This window comes from Silurus aristotelis (assembly GCF_946808225.1).
Source record: "Silurus aristotelis genome assembly, chromosome: 17".
Lineage (NCBI taxonomy): Eukaryota > Metazoa > Chordata > Actinopteri > Siluriformes > Siluridae > Silurus > Silurus aristotelis.
In genome coordinates this window covers 16,855,203-16,875,089 of record NC_139590.1, presented here as the reverse complement: position 1 = coordinate 16,875,089, position 19,887 = coordinate 16,855,203, and the positions used below count along the sequence as shown (strand labels likewise).

The 19,887-nt window shown below is 40.1% G+C and overlaps 1 protein-coding gene and 1 long non-coding RNA gene across 2 annotated transcripts in view; one reads left to right on the top strand and one right to left on the bottom strand.

Annotated features, from left to right (window-relative positions):
- Positions 1–19,887, bottom strand: part of LOC310739802 — a 351,802-nt gene that overhangs the window by 250,819 nt on the left and 81,096 nt on the right. The window lies entirely within an intron of this gene.
- LOC310740434 (uncharacterized protein) lies at positions 4,551–7,007 on the top strand. The gene is made up of 2 exons (XM_083567134.1): positions 4,551–5,356; positions 6,345–7,007. The coding sequence occupies exons 1-2, from the start codon at positions 4,682–4,684 to the stop codon at positions 6,591–6,593; spliced, it is 924 nt and encodes a 307-aa protein (XP_083423260.1). The 5' UTR covers positions 4,551–4,681; the 3' UTR covers positions 6,594–7,007.

Sequence of the window (19,887 nt, the reverse complement as noted above, 5' to 3'; positions counted from 1 at the left end):
AACTATGTGCCTAACCTGACTGTTTTACATATTTCACTAACTAGGTGTTATTTATTAGAATGTCTTGCACACAGGAATGCTGCTTGGGTTATTAAACTTTCTGTGTTTTCATTTTAATGCTGTGAGACACTTTGTTTGCTTACCCCGTATTTGTACAATTAGGACTTATAATCACCTTTTTCTCTGCGCAACATTATGAAGTTATGTGATGGACCTTTTACAATGACTGGTGTCAATTAGAGGTTACATAATACACACATACATTGACAAGTAAGAGTAGATGAATGGTTGGTCTGCTGCTGTAGGCTGTCACTTCAGTATCCCAATGCATAGACAATTGCAAGCAAACTGGTCATTTTAAAAGGGAAAAATGTATGATACTTCTCCCCATAGCAGCCAGTAACCAAAAAAATCTTATTAAACAAATACATTTGACTTTTGTGTATTTTAAGTGTGAAATTTTAATGAGGACTTTTTGACTATTTATGAATATCTTTTAAGCACAGTTACTGTGCAGAACACAGAGCTTCTGTACTTTTGTGCTTTTACTCAAGTAAGTGTATCTCTACTTTAACTCAAGTACATGGATTGTGTACTTCGTCCACCACTTATATACTGTGTGCCTATTAACTAATTGTCCTGATTGGACAATTAAAAAGTCATTGTTCATGGTCAAGGTCATTCACTGTACTCATTCAGCATTCAGTCTCATTCAGCAGAAAAACAGAATATATGTATATACTATATAGACAAAAGTTTTTGGAAGGCTGACAATATGGTTCATATGTGTTTTATGGACATCTCAATCCACATTTGATCCCCAGTTGCTGTAATAATAACCTTCAGTCTTCTGGAAAGATGTTTTACTAAATTTTGGGTCAGGGGCCTGGGATACAGTCAGCATTTCAGTTAATCCTAAAGGTTTGAGCAGGCCACTCATGATCTCCCACTCCAACCCTTATAAACCATATCTTCAAAAAGCTTGCTTGTGCATGTTCAGGTCTCCTGCTTATTTTAAAGGGAAAATTTAATGCTATTAGATCCAAAGACATCCTATTCAATTGTGTCCCTCCAACTTTAGTAATTATTTTGGGAAGAAACACATATGTCTGGAAATATCATGCCATTTAAGGTCAATGAATATGCCAGCACACAGTTTAATATCTAAAAAGAAATGCATACTAGGACTTTTTTAGAAATTACTAGCAATTGACTAAATATTTTATCTGTAACTGTCTGTGCCTGGGTTTGTGAAATTTAAATATTAAATAAAAAAAATGAAATACAAATGTGATGTGTCACTATAACCATTAATAAAATTACTTTTACTCAGCATTCAATAGTGCATTGCCTCTAAATCTTTTTAATATAATCAACCCAGTGCATGTGAGGAAAGCAGAGCTTTGTGACATTCTGATCAATATTCTGCCCAATTGCCCAACAACCCAAACCAATGCTTCCCTCAATTACGACTCATCTATAAAACCAAATTTTAACACAAAATCCTGCTCAAGCGTGACATTTCTTTGTGGTATACTATGTTTTCTAATACATTGCTTAAATAAATGCATCAATTAACTAATAACATAAATGTAATTATTTTTATGGGTGACATTATTGCAACCCTACACTCAATTCAATTCAATTCATTTTTATTTAACAATGAACATTGTGTCAAAGCAGCTTTACACTGATAATGATCAGAAGCGAAAAGTAATCCTGAGTCAATGTAGCAGACTGTTAACATTAACTACAGTCCAATTCACCCTCAAAGCGCCCGTTCTTACTCCGGAATTTCATGGAACCACCCAAGGCGTTGATGAGAAACCGTCCCGAGCTGCACAAAGTGGCCTCCAGTCGAAGAGAACACTATCCAGAGGCAGGCCTGGAAGAAGTGGGAAGATCTACGGAGGGGAGAGGGGCAGGAACAGTGGTCACTGGAGCCTCAGGAGCATGTTTAACTCGACTGAGAGAGAAAGAGAGAGTGAGAGAGAGAGAGAGAGAGAGAGAGAGAGAGAAGAGGGTGACAGGAAGAGAAGGATATGGATTATTAAGTGTTCTTATTGTTGTATGAAAGTTAATATCACTGTGCAGTTTGGACTCCGGCAAGACTATTGCAGCATAGCTAAAAGGGAGAACCTGAAGGTAACACCGACATGAGGGATCTCTGGGATAAGAGACGACCCACCACACCACCATCAACAAACCAGAGTGAACGTGTGAATGTAAGGGGACGACAGCATACAAATATCCCAGTTCACCAAACATTCTATATCCATGTTCCCTCCAGATCTGCTCCTTTACCTAAGAATAAATCTACTTCATTATTTGAGAACCCAACAGATAGCCTGCACCTTTTGATCTAAGTCGGCGTGGAGGATCATATTGGGCTGTTTTTCTGACAAAAAAAAAAATTTAATTGTGTTAAATTGAATCCACTAATTTGACAGATCTCTTGTTAGCAAGGGTGTTATTAGGACTAACAATTTATCCCAGATCTGAGCCCAAATACATATTTATAAAAAAAACTATTTAAAAATATACTTAATTATCTTTTAATTCATGTAACAGCTATAACTTACAAATTCTTACAAATGTAAAAATTATGATGTTTTAGTCATGAGCAACCTGAAAAATATTTATCAGTGATCTCTTTGTTCTTGTTCACTTCTTACTACTAGAATTAAAATTAATTGAATTCTACTTAACTTATTTATTATTATATAAATAATTAAAATTGAGTCCCAGTTAGTGACTGTTTGTATGGCTTTTAAATAGTACAGTATGTCATTGGTTATAACAATTAACAGAACATGGCTTTCAGTTAATAAGTCTTGGTATGTCTGAGCGAGAGAGGTACTGATTCTGAACGCATTAACGCATTATTGCAACCCTACATATTGGATGTTTTTTTGGGAATTAAAAAATAATATCATTTGCACTGCCTAATTTTACATACCCAATTTTTATAGTTACTCTCTTTATCTTTATTTTTTACTTCAATATTTTATTTTTCCTTTTCCGTACAGCTTTTTAGATTTTTTATTGCTTCAGCACACCATGACAAATTCCATGTACATGCAACCTCTGATACTTGGAAAAAAACATGATTCTGATTCTAAAATAAAAAGTTTTACTGAATATGTTTGATGATGAACTTACACAATAAAAAGGCCATTGACAAAGAGTTTATTACAGTTACTGCTTTTTTTTTTCCAAACTCAGGAGTTAGAAAAAAATTAGAAACATAAAATGTATCTGCTATTGTCATTTTAAGTGAAAATAGATATCAAACACCTCAGTACATTTGTAGAACATCACATACTGATTATCTGTGGTATTTAAACATTAAATAAAAAAATGCTACTTCAAAAAGATACAATCTAATAATTTTGAATGATAACAGATTAAGTTTTGATATATGTGTTGTTTCTCTTCACTCAATTAATAAATAAAGCCAAATTTGTTAAAATATTTTATCATAGTTACAGAGTTGTGCCCCAAAGCTCGGGGTAGCTTTCCACCTAATACCATTACTAACCTACACTATTAGATTATGTACACATCCACTAAAGCCAGAGTACAGAACGGACCCATTTTTTTTTGTTTACTACTCCACTGAAGACAGAGTACAGTACAGACCCATTTAACTTTTTTGGGCGCAAAGGAGTCATAACATTTTATTCACCTTAGGCCATGTTTGTTTATGTCTGCTCCTTCAGTGCAACCCCTTCCCCACCCTGCATGGTGCTAACCATATGATGCGACCAGTGTGGTCAGCTTATGTGTGCTAATGGCAATAAAAGATGAGCATTTATTAGCAGAATGCTCTGTTAACATGCACAGTCACAGCCATAATGGAAACCTCAGCGTGAGGTGTACTCAGAGCTGAGCTCAAGTGTACGGTGAATCAGTGTGGTGGGAGGGGGGGTGCCTCCGCTTTGTTTTGATTTGTAAATGAGGCCATGTGTTCCTGGTTGCAAGCCAAATTAGTGCCCATAGCAGCATCCCCTGGTTGGCACATTAAAACAGGAAGTGGGACATGTGACAACATTGCCGCTTCTCAGCTCATGAAGGAACAGCGTGCATTAAGGGACAGCATATGAGCTAGTGGTTCTCATTTAGTATCTGTTTAATATTTTTAGCATTTTACAGAACAAATCAATTTGTTCTATCAACTTTAAAGAAAAAGTGCCATCCAGAAGTGTATTTCTATGAGCTACAAATTGGGCAGCTTGTGTTAAAAAAAAAAAAAAAAGTGTAAAAATCTGTCAACCATATAACTGAATATGAATAAACTATAATACATTATAATAGATTGAATCAGCAAAAATCATCCACAGTTATTGAGGAAGAAAACAGATTTTTTTTGCTCAAAACCCAGACCCAGTGTATACAAATTAATTTCTGAAAGTATTTCTTGGGGCTAAAATGAGCATGATCACAAAAAGAAAAATAATTGAAAGTAGGAACAGTAACACATTTCAAAGCAACAGAGGATGTTTGTCAGTGGTTTTAATGTTATAGCTTATCAGTGTGTATCCTGACTAGGCGCCGCCCAAGTGGCAGCCTGTTGCAGCAGCTCCCGTAAAGTTTGTGCTTTTTTATTTATTTTATAGTGTTCCGGCACTTTGTGTTTTTTCTTTTTTAAGTGTATGCGTGTAAATTTGGAAACTGCACAATGGACATAAACAAAGCCACCGAGTTTGCTCTACTTTTCCTGTTTCTTTGGACTTTGTTCACAGTCGCGTCTGGAAACTCTGTTCACAGCCAAGGTCCTATTGTTTACACCAGGGATCAGCTGTTAGCATTCCGCAACATAACGATGCTAATAGAAGAAAAAACGGATATTCCCTGCGAGCTAAGAAGGAGAAGACAGGGGAACCATGCTGGAGCTATGTGTCGGAATAAAAGGAGACGTTACAGACCAACTCTCCCGTCCATCGTTATGGGAAATGTAAGATCTTTACCCAACAAGATGGACGAGCTAGCGGCTCTTACCCGGCATCAGAGTGAATTCCGGGAGTGTAGCATCATGCTGTTCACGGAGTCATGGCTAACCAAGCTAACACCGGATACGACCGTGGCTTTGGATGGATTTGATTTACTGCGCGTGGACAGAACGATGGAGAGCGGTAAGAGAAAGGGAGGAGGACTGGCAGTGTTTGTGAATAATAGATGGTGTAAAACTGGACACATCACTATTAAAAAGCAGATCTGCTGTAAGGACATTGAGCTGTTAGCCGCTAGCATGAGGCTGTACTATCTGCCGAGGGAATTCTCGCATGTTATCGCGATAGCTGTGTATATTCCCCCCTCTGCTGACGGTGAATTGGCATGCGATGTCCTGCATTCTGTTGTTAACAGACTGTTAACACAGAGCCAAAATGCACTTCTCATTATCTCTGGAGATTTTAATCCTCCACTCTGCCCACATTTACTCTGTATGTTTCATGCCACACCAGAGACAATAAAACACTGGATTTATTCTATGCCAACTCAAAGGAGGCTTATACATCAGCAGCCCCCCCCCCCCCCCCTCCCTTGGGAAGATCGGATCACAACCTGGTTCATCTCCTACCTGTGTACAAACCCCTTGTATGCAGGCAACCAGCTACCTCCCGCACAGTGACGACATGGTCTGATGAGACCAGTGAGGCTCTGAAAGACTGTTTTGAAACAAATATGTGGGAGGAATTGTGCAGTCCACATGGGGAGGATATTGACAGTCTAACAGACTGTATTACGGACTACATTAACTTCTGTGTGGAGAATACTGTACCCACCAGGACTGTACGGTGTTTTCCCAACAACAAACCGTGGATCAACCCTGATATAAAGACTCTCCTTAAAGAGAAGAAGAGGGTGTTAAAATCAGGAAACAAGGAAGAGCTGAAAACTGTCCAGAGAGAACTGAGAAAGAAGATCAGGGAAGGAAAAGCATGCTACAAGAGGAAGATGGAGGATCACGGGTCATAAGGAGTCCAGTTTTCAGGCTGAGGGTGACCAGAAGTGGGTGAATGATCTCAATCTATTCTTTAACAGATTCGATCAGCTACCCTCCCTTGCCCCCCTCCAGTCCCCCCTGCTGCAATCCCCCCTCTCTGCTTCCACAGCAAGCAGCTCCAGCCCCACCTCTCTCTGCACTGCTATCAGCTCACAGACAATACACAACATATCTAACTCCCTCCCCCCTGCCGATTCCCTCCAGTCAACACTACATCCAATACACACTGCCCCTTACAGAAGCCCAGGTGAGAATGGAGCTCAGGAAGATCAAAGCGAGGAAGGCTGCAGGCCCAGACAGCATCAGCTCCAGGCTACTTAAGACCTGTGCAGACCAGCTGTGCGGCATATTGCTGTACATGTTTGACCTGAGCCTGAAGCTGGGAAAGGTGCCACAGATATGGAAAACATCCTGCGTGGTGCCTGTTCCAAAGACACCGCGCCCAAAAGACTTCGGAGACTATCGACTAGTAGCGCTGACCTCGCATTTGATGAAAACATTGGAGAGGCTGGTGCTCACTCATCTCCGACCTCTGGTGAGCCCATCAATGGATCCACTTCAGTTTGCCTACCAACCTGGCATTTGAGTGGAAGACGCAGTCATCTTCCTCCTAAATTGGGCTATTTCACACCTGGAAAAGGCCGGGAGCACTGTGAGAGTCATGTTTTTTGACTTCTCTAGTGCTTTTAACACCATCCAACCAGCGCTCCTGAGGGATAAGATGGTGTACATGGGAGTGGACCATTATCTGTCTGCCTGGATACTGGACTACCTCACAGACCGACCACAGTATGTGAGGACTCGTGACTGTGAGTCTGACATGATTGTCTGCAACACTGGAGCCCCGCAGGGAATGGTTCTAGCCCCGTTTCTCTTCAACATCTACACTGCAGACTTCATGTTCAGCTCAGCAACCTGTCACCTACAGAAGTTCTCTGATGACTCTGCCATCGTCGGTCTGATCACGAATGATGATGACAGAGAGTACAGAGGACTTATATAGAACTTTGTGGACTGGTGCCAATGAAGCTGCCTCCAGATAAATGCGGGAAAAACGAAAGAACTGGTGGTGGATTTCCATAGGCACAAACAAACTCTATCACTAGTGAACATTCAGGTAAGGGATATTGTGAGAGTGGACTCTTACAAATACCTGGGTGTTCACCTAAACAACAAACTGGACTGCACAAATAATTTTTTTACAAGATTTACAAGAAAGGGCAGAGCAGACTCTTTCTGCTGAGGAGACTAAGGTCTTTTGGAGTGCAAGGAGAGCTACTGAAGACCTTTTTTTACTCTGTGGTGGCCTCAGCCATATTCTATGGAGTGGTCTGCTGGGGCAGCAGCATCTCTACTGCAGACAGGAAGAGACTAGACAAGCTGATCAGGAAGGCCAGCTCAGTCCTGGGGATTCCCCTTGACACTGTACAGGAGGTGGGAGAAAGGAGGATGGTAGCAAAACTATCATCATTGCTGCAGAACGCCTCTTCCCCCTGTATGTAACCGTTACATCGCTGAGCAGCTTTTTTAGTGACAGACTGATACATCCTAAGTGTCTGAAGGAGTGTTACAGAAGGTCTTTTCTCCCTGCGGCTATTAGACTTTACAACCAAAGCTGTTCCCAATAAAACCAGTCACCAAAATACAACACTGTTATTACTTTTTAAGCTGTGCAATAACATTATCTGTGTGCAATATTACATGAATCATGTACAATATTATGTGCAATATTACCTGCAATTACGCCCAATACCACCCTGAAATATTACCTGAAATGCATACTTTTTTCTCCCCCTGTTTGTATTTATACATTGTACTGTGTATATACTGTTATTATAGTATGTGTAATAAAGTATGTGTATCTTATCTTATCTTATCTTATCTTATCTTATCTTATCTTATCTTATCTTATCTTATCTTATGATATGCATATATAACTTGCCCTCCAAAACTGTTAGAATAAAAAAATAAATAAACTAAGTAGGTGAATAAAAATAAAGAGTGAAAATAATTGTACAAATAATAATTGCATACATTACTGCAAATATAAATAAAAACAGAAAAATATTTGCAAATGCAAACATTCAAACATAAACAAAAAAAATCCTGGCTTGGTCCATCTGGACGTTACCAGCCGAAGGGACAAATCCAAGGAAGGAGGTGCTGGATACATGTAAATCGCATTTCTCCGCCTTGACGTATAATCCATTCTGGAGGAGCCGCCCGAGTACCGAATGCACATGCTGGACATGTTCATCTATAGAGTGTGAGAACACGAGAATGTCATCCAGGTATACGAACACATAATGGTTAAGCATATCCAGAAGAACATTGTTTACCAACGCCTGGAAGACTGCTGGCACATTGGTGAGTCCAAACAGCATGATGTCCTGACAGGGTATTGAACGCTGTTTTCCACTCATCCCCCTTCCGGATACGGACAAAGTGGTAGGTGTTTTCGGAGGTCCAGTGTGGAAAAGATGATAAAGCCCTGTAGAGAGTCGAATGCGGAAAAAATCAGGGGCAATAGGTACTGGTTCTTGACTGTTATGGCATTTAACCTCTGATAGTCGATGCAAGGATGGAGGCTTCTCCACAAAGAAAAACCCATTCCTTGCCGGAGAGGAGAACGTGCAATTAATGCCAGCAGCAAGCGAGTCCTGAATGTATTTGGTCATGGCCGCCTGCTCGGGTGCTGAGAGATGATAGAGCAGGCCAAAGGGTGGCATGGTTCCCGGCAGGAGATCAATGGCGCGATCATAGGGCCGGTGCAGGGGCAAGGAAGAGGCCCGAGTCTAGCTGAACACCGCCCCAAAGTCGTGGTAGACAGAAGTAACAGAACTAACGTCAGGGGGAATCTCCAGAGTACAATACAGGTATAGGGGAAGATGGAGTAAGGCAGTAGGATTGGGAATAGGTTCCCCAATCGAGAACCTGACCACTGGACCAGAGTGGGTGGGGGTTGTGCTTGCGGAGCCAGGGGAAAAATAAGCATAACCGGGGCATAAGACCAAGAGATGACTAAGAAGGTGAGCCATTCCTAGTGTCACCCCCTAGCCACCCCCTAGACAGGGCCTGCCCATAATGGCTCAGTCTCCAGGCTCAGCTGGTGGGCAAGGTCTAGAAGGTAGTGAAGGTAGAGAAATGCAAGGACTGATTCTCCCACTCGACAGTAGCCCACCGCAAGTCCCGTCCCGAGGGGCAAGGAGATGACATAGGCCACCTTGGCCTGCTCAGTGGAAAAAGAGGATGGTTGGAGACTGAAAATCAGGCTACACTCTGCCAGGAAGGACTGATAAAGTTTGGGGTTCCCCGAGAAGCGAGTTGAATGAGCTGCTGAAGACCTGAAGTTATTTCCTGGAGCCGCTACTCATGGGTGGTGGAGACCTGGACCAGGGCATTAAGGGTGGTCTGGAGATCAGTAGCATCTGTGGCATCCATAGCTGGCCAGATTGTTCTGTCAGGGGTGGCTGGCAGGAAGGAACCACAAGCAGGACGCCACCAGAAGAACAGAACCCGGTCAGAAGGGTTAGCACAGGCAGGAAAGAGATAATGTCAGAATACTTTTGAACACTCGCGGCAATCACGGAGTTAATGCTGAACATCCGGGGCATTGGGAGTGTGAAGCTGGGGGCAGATCCGAGAGAGGAAAGCGAGTCCGAAAACAGTCAGAGGTCAAAAGCCAGAGAACAGAGCTATAGAGGAAAATCTAATCCGAAAATCGAGGGCAAGAAAAAAGTCTGAGAAACCGGGAGATCCAAAATCGAAAGTAAACTTTCCTAGAGAGGAAATAGAAGGCTGGAAGGTTTTAACGAAGCGCAGAGCCGAACGAGACAATCTGCCAGCAAGCGCATGCAGCCGGCATCTATTTATACAGAAACAATATGGCCGGCTGGAAGCAGACGTCACAACCACGGAAATATTTGTGTGGCTGGCTGACAATATTATATATTATATTATAATATTCCTGACAGGAAATCAGCTGGAATGCCAGGATTTTTCTAATGTGGAAATCCTTTTATGTTTGCCTAGCAGCACCTATAGGTGGCTAATGACTGAGCTTCATGGTATGAATGTGCTGGCTGGACAGTCATTGGAAGTCAGGCCGTGTGCATGAAGCCACAAATGACAGCTGGCCCAACCTCCAGCTACCTTCAAATCACTGTGATACAATTTTCTACATTCTCTCTTAGTAAATATACCTTTTTGCCTAGGGGGTGGAAGTGATCATTGTGTGTTTTAGTTGTTAAGTAGGGTAAGGTTGAAAAGCATGCATTACTAAAAAACATTGACAGAAACCCTAAACTAAACAAAATCCTGCTTTTTGACAAACACAATCGAACCAGAGTGCAACCTTCCATTAAATGCAAATGGAACCATAATGTTTCACATGATTGAATCGGTTGGAAATTTCCCAGAAATTGGACACATGAGTACACTGTGACCCTTTAAAGTGAAAGAGATGGTGAATGAGGAAACAAAATATGTCATCGTATTGCACACTTGTGATCATAGATTTTCAAACACAACACCCCATTTTCATAACAAGTTATTCGAAAGCAATGCAGGAATAAATCTCTTTTCTGAAGTATCTAAAAAAAATGCAATGACTAAATTTAACAAAGCATTATTAGAACTAAAGAGTTGTATATGAGCATGCGATAATGTGTGCATCCATAGAATGTGCCGGACTGGTATCCAATCTAGTTTCTATGCCTGTTTCATGCAAACTGTTCCCATGATAGATTTCATCCAACCCAACCAGAAAAGGTGAGTATTTTAAATCAAAATATAAAGACCGCTGGATGAGTAATATTATGTATGTTTGAATCCTCAGACTTGCTGTGTCTGTTACTGTGCAGGTCAAAGCTAGTAAAGAGGAAATATTGTGTGTATGTGTCTGTGTGTGAGAAAGAGTGAGTGAGTGAGTGAGTGAGTGAGTGAGTGAGAGAGAGAGAGAGAGAGAGAGAGAGAGAGAGAGAGAGAGAGAGAGAGAGAAAGAGCATAGCCATTAGTGACAGATGCCACACACATTGAGCTGGCCAAATGACTCTTGGGTCAACAGAGGTGGTAAGTAAAAGAGTCTGCATTTTGAAGTTAATTACACATAATAGACCCATGCATCAGTAATGCACCCTCATCACTATGTGTGATTAACAGTATAAACCATGGGATGGAGTGGGCAGAGAAGAGATACAGACATATGCAACACAGAGAGGCAAGCCTAAATGGAATGGATTCAGTGCATGTGTTAAAGAGTTCATATGGCTAATGTTCAGCGAAGGGGAACCCTGCATTCTCTACAAATGTCCTCCTGTGTACTCAGCCATGTGCTGGGTGACCCTTTAACTCAATCCACTTTTACCTCTGTCAACCTTTTGACAAAAGAGCTAGCTCATTGTCATAGTCATCATGCTTCCATTACACACAAAGAAAGAGAAGCAGGTGTGGCATTTGCTATCTATGTATCTGACTCTGTTGCCACAATCCACGCCAGCTGCTGAGGACACAGAGGGCATAAAAAGATCAGGGATCACCTCCATATTTACACACTGCCCTTGTCATTGTCAGGTACTTCTCTTAAAAACATTAAAACAGAATGAACCCACTGTCCTTTTCCAAAAACCCTGGCTATAGGGAGGTTACACCACATATAATGGTGTAAAATAGGCACTGTAATTCAAAAAATGTAAGTTATTGTTTACAACATTATTTGATGGTTTATTGGACATATTATTGTATAAGTAGACTGTGCAGACTTTATTGAATTAGAACCTTTGAGTCAAACACAGACTCTATTTAGTTTAAAACTGATTAAGCTCTCTAATCAGTTTAAAGATTTTTTTTACTCAGGTCAATGTTCTGCTGCTCTTACTGAAGCTGGCCTTTCATATTCATTATATAGCTTGTTCTCTTATTCTGGCATTTAGAAATCCTAAAACATTTCTTCTACTTCTCTAAATCCTCTGAATGCGATGTCCTGTTGGGTTGTGGTAGTCGTGCATTATTTACAATAAATAGATGTGGACAACTGACCATTTGTAAGCACCGTCTGAACATTCTTTATGCATTTAGTATCCAGTTGCTGCTGTAATGCCCTCCACTCTTAATTGAATATGTTCTTTTAGATTTTGGCATGTACTTACACGTACTGTACATGTCTTACAGTGTTCGCAGAGCGGTGAAGGATGCAAAGCGGTGCTACGGGAGGAAACTAGAGTCACAGTTCCAACATGGTGGCTCTAGGAGCCTGTGGAAGGTGTTGTGTATTTCGTCGTCTTGATGAGGTGTAGTTGTCAGCTGGAAGGACTCTCGTTAGACGCCGTATTTCGTGTAAATAATGATTTTTATTCAGCACAGAAATATAGCATCTTTACAGGCCTTCCAGTCAAGCCTGGAGTCAGCACGCTCTGATTCAAAGTCTGACTCCAGATCCATGCTTACACACACATTAAATGCTTGCCCGTTTCCCGGGTCCACCTCTTAATGTAAATGAGATGCATATGAGCTTACTATGCAATAATGTCGAATGTAAAGAGAAACCTGTCTTTGTCCAGACTGATGTGTTCCAGCTGTACCAGGGCTTACATTCCCAGATCATAAACCATAAAGGCATCCCTTTTCCTGTACCTTGAAGTATCTGGTGAACGGGGAGGTTGCCTTCCAAGAAGATATACATCCTGGACCACATTCCATATTTGTTTTAAGAACAATATCTCAACACTGGTGAGAGCGCGTATCTCTCACCAGTCTTAAGACAACATTAAGTCTACCTCCTACGCTTCTGTTTTACAGAGAACCATCTGTCCAGGCGGTTCAGTAATTAACTTTGGCCTTTCTAGCAATGTCACCATTGTAGGATAATCTGAGTTTAGGCCTTTTGATATTACACATTTAAGATACTATACATTTAAGACACTACAAAGGGATGAGAACAATCACGGATCTCACCTTTCGCACCACGACACTTTAAACTTTAAATCTTTATATCTATATATATTCTTATATTTTATTTTTTATAGTTTTTATAATTTATTTATCAGTCTGCTTTTTCTTTGTATTATTATTTTCTTTGTATTATTTTTCTCCCCATCCCCTTCCCTCATGCCGGACCGTCGTAATAAGCATTTCACTGTTATGTGTATGTGACAAATAAATTTGATTTGATTTGATTTGATTTGATTTGACTTGTGGAGATTTGTGCTGATTCAGCCACAAGGGCTTAAGTTAAATCAAGTATTGATGTAAAGTGAGGAGGCCTAGGATTCCGTGTTCTAATTCATCCCAAAGGTGTTTAACAGAATTGAGTTCAGAGGGCCATATCAGGCCACTCAAGATCTTCCTCTCCAACCCATGTAAACTAAATCTTCATGGAGCTAACTTTGTTCGCAGGGGGCAATTAGTTATGCTGGGACAGGTTTAGATCTATGAGTCCATGAGAAGGGAAAATTCAATTTTACCACATTCAAAGACACCAGACTTTGTGGTAAAAGATTGGGAAAGAACTACATATGGCTGGAAAAGGTAAGTGACCCATTACCTTTGCCCATAAAGTGTAGGTGTATCATTACAGTGTAGGCAAATGTTTAACACACGCCTTTGTGGTAATATTGTACAAAAATAGGTGTTAAGGTGAAAGGCAAAACAAGAGAGAGAGAGAGAGAGAGAGAGAGAGAGAGAGAGAGAAGAGAGAGAGAGAGAGAGAGAGATAGATAGATAGATAGATAGATAGATAGATAGATAGAGAGAGAGAGAGAGAGAGAGAGAGAGAGAGAGAGAGAGAGAGAGAGAGAGAGAGAGAGAGAGAGAGAGGAGAGAAATATTAGAACTTGCACTGCTAATACTATTAATAATAAAATTTTCAACATCACATCAAATCAACATTTGTTAATCACTGTTCATAACCCAAAGTGAGTGTGGCAACACTATGTGTTATGCAATATACTGTGCACGTGTATGTGTATGTGTGTGTGTGTGTGTGTGTGTGTGTGTGTGTGTGTGTGTGTGTGTGTGTGTGTGTGTGTGTTGTGATATACTGCAAGGTACTTGTATCCCCTGTACTCTCAGATCTTACGGAAACAGGCTTCATATCCACTGTGACCCTGACCACAAAGATAATGGCATCCTACTAATGCTCAAGGCTGCATTACAAAAGCAAGGACATACTGTAACTGATGTGAAGCACCATTATTAGAGTGTGCAGCATATCGAATTATCATTGCTGAATCCAGAGCTAAAAATCAGAGGTAGCATAATTGAGACACAGTTATGTGCATTGCCATAGCAAAGCAAACCCAACTGTCAAATTGTCCAAATGTGCAAATACAAAAATTCATAAATAGCATGTTTTAGCATAATCTTAAATGTAATATTTCGGTTAGAAGCAGATGTCATGTTTTTCATATTATACATAAAAGAACATAGTTTTAGAGAGTATTATTTTTTGTCTAAATGTGCATTCTCAATATGTCAAATATACTGTATCTACGACTGGCTATAACCTTTTCTAATAATTCCATAAAGAATACATTTGTCTATCATATTTATTGTAGCAATGTGGTCATAAAAAGCATTTCACTGCATGCTGTATCTAGTATGGATAAGTATGTTACAAATTACATTTGAATTTGCTAATGCATCCCAGTTTTATAATGGATTCTATATAAACTTTGTAATCCTCAGGTACAGCATGTGCTGTTTTACATTCCATCCATTGTTGCCCCACTGTTGTGTGCAACGACTCACTTAGCTAAGAGTTTACTCAATAGAAATGTATATATAGAAACTGAGGGGTGGGTATGATTGTGCTCAAAGAATGTGAAGATAAACTATACAATTTGTAATACAATATAATCAGGTGCCAAATAGGTCTGTGATGATCAATGATGTCGGTCCTTGGGAAGAATTTAACATGTTAAATTAAAAAAATAAATAAATAAAAAAAACTTAATTCTGCTTTTACAGATAAAAAAGATTTGGAAAAGAAAAATAGGTAAAAGAAGTGGGCAGAAAGAAGTCATCACTAAAAAGGGCATTAAAAGGCCAATTGATATAAACAAGCAGACAAAATACATTACTTTCTCTCTCAATAGTTAAATGAAATAGGATTTCTTTAACTACAGAGTGGGTGAAAAGTAACCAGGGATTAAAATTTGGTAATAAACTACAATTGAAACAAATTGTACATGTTCTTTGTTGCACAGAAAAATGAAAGCAAATTTTCTCTTCTAAAGCTTTTGCAATATACTAAATGATCTGACATGTCTTCTTGGATCACAGCCATAAAAGCAGGCAATTGAAGCCTATTTTTGGCTACTTTTCCCCAAATAATGCCCCTAGGACATTACTATTTCTGCTCTCTGAGTCACACTGTATGGAGACCTTAAATGCTTTCTAAATGTTGGGTGCTGTACTGCTTTATAATTATATATACTGTACATATATTACAAAGCATTGACAAGTAAATCTGATTAATTAGTAATAATTCAGTCACTTTGCATGTTATAATATCTGTAATTAAATAATTTGACATAAGGACATTTCTTTGTGTGAAAGGGCATTGTTATGATCAAACAAATTTGAGCTCTTTAGTTTGAGTGAATGGAAAAATGCTTAAGACAGCCAACATGTTAAGAAAGCCAATATCATTGTGTGCTTTGTGGCAGCAGTTCGGGGTGTGATGGACAAGTATTCAGATACTTTTGTTGTAATAATGTACATAAAACCAGTCAACCTATCAACACATGCAACCTGCCTGACTGTCATTGCTCTCTTTATTAGTGTCTCTGGCAATTTCAAATGGTTATATAAATTACTTTTTGATTTTAAGAATTTATTTTGGACATATGCTTGCATTTTGTCTTACTGTATGTAATAGTTTGTTGCATGCTGTGTAACTGGTAGGATCACATGACAGAAAAACTGAAACAGCAAGGCAACACACAAAGAGGTTCCATAAAACATACTACTTAAAGAACAAAAGGGCAAAACAAGTCTAATTAATTAGTTACTGCAGATAATGTAGAACATGCCCACACCAACACAGTGATTCTAGCAGCTACTGTAGGACATCCACCAAATAAAGACAAAACAAATCAATGCAGTTAAAAACTCCTATATATCAGGTTTTCCAGAGTACTGTAAAACTTCCCAATAAACCTCCAAAATGTTTGCTCAAAAGTGCTGCGCTTAACATAACTGGCCACTATTAGGCTATTATTGTGACTGTTAACACTTTCATTATTAATTTTAACTTCCCAAAATTTAACTTCCCACAGAATAACTCTGTGGGTAGCAAATTTCAAATTGCAATGACTTAATGACAGAGTGCAGTAACTCGTATCTGCACATTGGTGCAACAAGGGACTCTACTAACTTCAATAATGATCTATCAAGATTGAGGTGCCTAACACAGCTTTGATAAAATTCTATTAAAAGGGTTGATTTTCAAAGGGAGTCTAACACAATCAGAGGCACAGAAGATGGATTAAGCAACTTGGTCATAAAACCTTGAAGCAGGTCATGACTCCACTGGGTCCACTGGGTCATGCAATTTTGGGTCAGTCAGTTATCGACAGAATAAGTGTGAGACTGCATGAGTCAGCAGTGATGCCTGTGCTGTGACGCAGGTGGCCCTTAAAGTATCAGTAATCAGTACCTTGAGACATAAATATAATAAAATTAAAGGGTGAGAAATTAAGCCGATTTACTTACATTTAAGTTAAATCGAAATGTCAAGTACTTTAAATACATTAACGCCACTATACAGATGAAATACAACATACCCCAAAAAAACATAAACTACACAAACCATGTGACCATTATGTAAGCACCCCCATATATGTCCCTTATCCGAATCTCATTTGGCAAACCTGAATTGCATTTCAATGCTCAATCACACATTGACTGTGTTTTGGTTAGTGCCAATATTGCATTATTTCGTGGAGTATTTTGAATTTCACCAGATGGTCACACATGGTTAGCAGAGCAGAATAACCTTAAGTAGTGGTTCATTGAGCTCTGCTAAAGGGTCAAAGACAGACACATATATTATAACCTGCTGTTCTACTGAATCAATGCCAACATTATTAAGTTATTTGGTTGATTGCATCTTATTTGGTAAGATAAAGTATTGTTGATTACTCAGAACCCTTCCATATATATACACACAAATATACTTTACTGGAAAGAACTTGAAAAAAGAAATATATGATGTTGTGCAATTAAATATGGTTCAGCTAGTTTGCTTTTATTTATTTGTTTCAGACAGACAGCAAATCATCAAGTCACTTTAGTGCCTTCTGACTTCTAACACATGGCCCACACATGTGACTCAGGACGTGCCTCTGTCTTTTTTAGTGTTGTGATATGTCATATTCACAAAGCAGCAATAGTGCTGAGAGAACACGCTATGAAAAAATTTTTCAAGGAAAAATCAATCTACATATAAAATATTGATCACAAATTATTGGTCACTTTCTTATAACAAAAGTATAACACATCTACTAATAATTATATATAAATGTTTTTTTTTTAATTATGTAAATGTGTTAAAAACGATGCATTGTGATACAAATGCCTTATATCTGATGTACACTTATTTAAATTGATGCATCAAATCGTTAGCCAACACACACACAAATTGGATAAAAAAATAAAAAAATAAAAAAATTATATATATATATATATATATATATATATATATATATATATATATATATATATATATATACACAGCAAATTAATGAAATTATATTACATCTTAAAATTGAGTGGTTTGCTGACCCCAAACCTCACCTTAACCATCCATATTATTCAGTTAAACAATATAAGATTAACAGGAGTGCTGGACTTAATATCAGACAATATGCAACCATTCTATAAATACAAAAATTATTATCAAGTAACTGACATCTCACACACAATATGGCTATATGTGTTTACTTTTTTGTTTCATTAACATAAAAGCAGAGGTTGTTCTTCCTTCTTTGGCTAAGAATGTTCAAGCCTGCCACAGGAGCTGATGAAGCAGTTTTACTCAGCCATCATTGAGTCTGTCCGGTGTACATTACTTAATCTATGGTTTGGTTCTAGTTCAACCCAAACATCCATACACTATAGAGGGCAATTTGGACTGCTAAAAAGAGTAATGGTGCTTCTCAGCCTGTTAACTGTACCTCAATATTAACACATGCAATATAAAGTATGTGTTATGCGTGGAAGGGAGGCGGAAGCCGACGTAACAGCAAACAGAGATTTATTTACAGAGGCAGAGAAAAGGCAGACAATAGACAATCCACCAGAGCGCTTGGGAAATCACGGCGCTGGGCTGGAATGGATGAACGTAATCCACAATGTGAGAACACAGATAGCAGTACCGGGAGGAGTGGGGTAATCTGGTATGCGCTTTGGAAAGGAAGCGCAGCTGTGGAGAGAGTGAGGAGTCCGGTTAAGACAGGTACATAGCGGGAATATGCATACGCAACAAGACATACCGCATGAAACCTACAATAACGGACCGGGAGTGTGGGTGAATGTGGGGTTTTTATAGGAGCTGTGAAATGAGCCTCAGGTGTTCCCCATGAAGCCCGATTGCGAGCAGCTCCGTGCGGGTGGGGCACGCACGAGAGAAGAAGAATGCCAAAGTTCGACAGCCGCCGAAGGGAGCGTGGCAGGAAAATCCCTGAACACCCCCCCCCCCTCCAAATAGGCGGCACCTGACGCCCCGAACCCACAGCACGCCCGGTGGGCCAGGGCACTCGGAGGAGGGCCCAATTATCCATCCAGGGCTGATGGGGACCCGGTAGGCGTCGCCACGGAACCGAGGAAAGCAGGGCAGGTCCCTAGGTGGAGAGACCACCCCCGCGGAGAGCCAGAACAGAGTAATGGTCCCCGCGGAGATCTGGAGCGGAGTGTCGTTCCTGGAAAGGAACAGAGGCAGGACGACGACCCCAGCGGGGACGGGAAGCGGAGAGGCGCCCTTGGCGGAGACCGGAGGCGGAGAGACGTCCCCCACGGAGACCAGGAGTGAAGTGACGTCCCCAGCGGAGACCTGAAGCCAGATTGCGAGCAGCTCCGTGCGGGCGTGGCACGCATGAGAGAAGGAGCGAGGTGCTTTGGGGAATGCTGAAGTTTGACAGCCGCCGAAGGGGGCGTGGCAGGGGAATTCCTGACAGTATGTCTTTTCTATTTATTATTCAGTACATCAAATATACAGCCACATTTCTATGCACTACTTCCCACTTGCACACATCTGTATAAAAGATCTGTAAAATGTGTTATCCTGAATCTATCCTGATTAGTACAGTAGAGTACATCACTAAGACAAATTCTGTGTGTGTGGTGAGCACACTTGTAAATAAAAACCCATTCTGATTCTTATGATTCTAAAAAGTGCCTATAGAAGGATTTAAATTGTCAGAGAATCTCAGGACACAGTGCACGGCCAGATTATTCTTTTAGGAAAACTCTTGCAGGTGACTAGGTGAGTGAGGACCCAAATGCAGGATGCCACATTAGTAAGGTGAAAACAGGCATTAATATGAAAAGTGGAGCAAAGGGGCAAAGGCAAAAACACATAAGTAAAAGCACAGGCTAACAGGGCGATGCAGGGAAGACAACCAGGACAGGGGTCAGGATCCAGAGCAGGCAGGGTGGCAAGAATAATCTCAGGGGCTAGGGAGCCGGTAAAATAATCTGGCCTAGAGCTAAAGTCTTGTGTGTCCTTAAATACCGGGAGAAACCTTGAAAGAAGCTCAAAGGGGAACCCATCCCTATTTAGGTGACACCTAATGTCCATTCAATATAGTCCAAATACATCCTCATAGTTCTTAAATTGCTCAATAACAATGTTTTTTTAGGCTTTTAATGTGGAACCATTA

What these genes read in the sequence shown, in the direction of transcription:
- LOC310740434 (XM_083567134.1), top strand. Translation starts at nt 4,682, where the DNA reads ATGGACATAAACAAAGCCACCGAGTTTGCTCTACTTTTCCTGTTTCTT. An exon ending in CATGCGATGTCCTGCATTCT is followed by an intron (nt 5,357 to 6,344) that starts GTTGTTAACAGA and finishes TGTGCAGACCAG; the next exon opens with CTGTGCGGCATATTGCTGTA.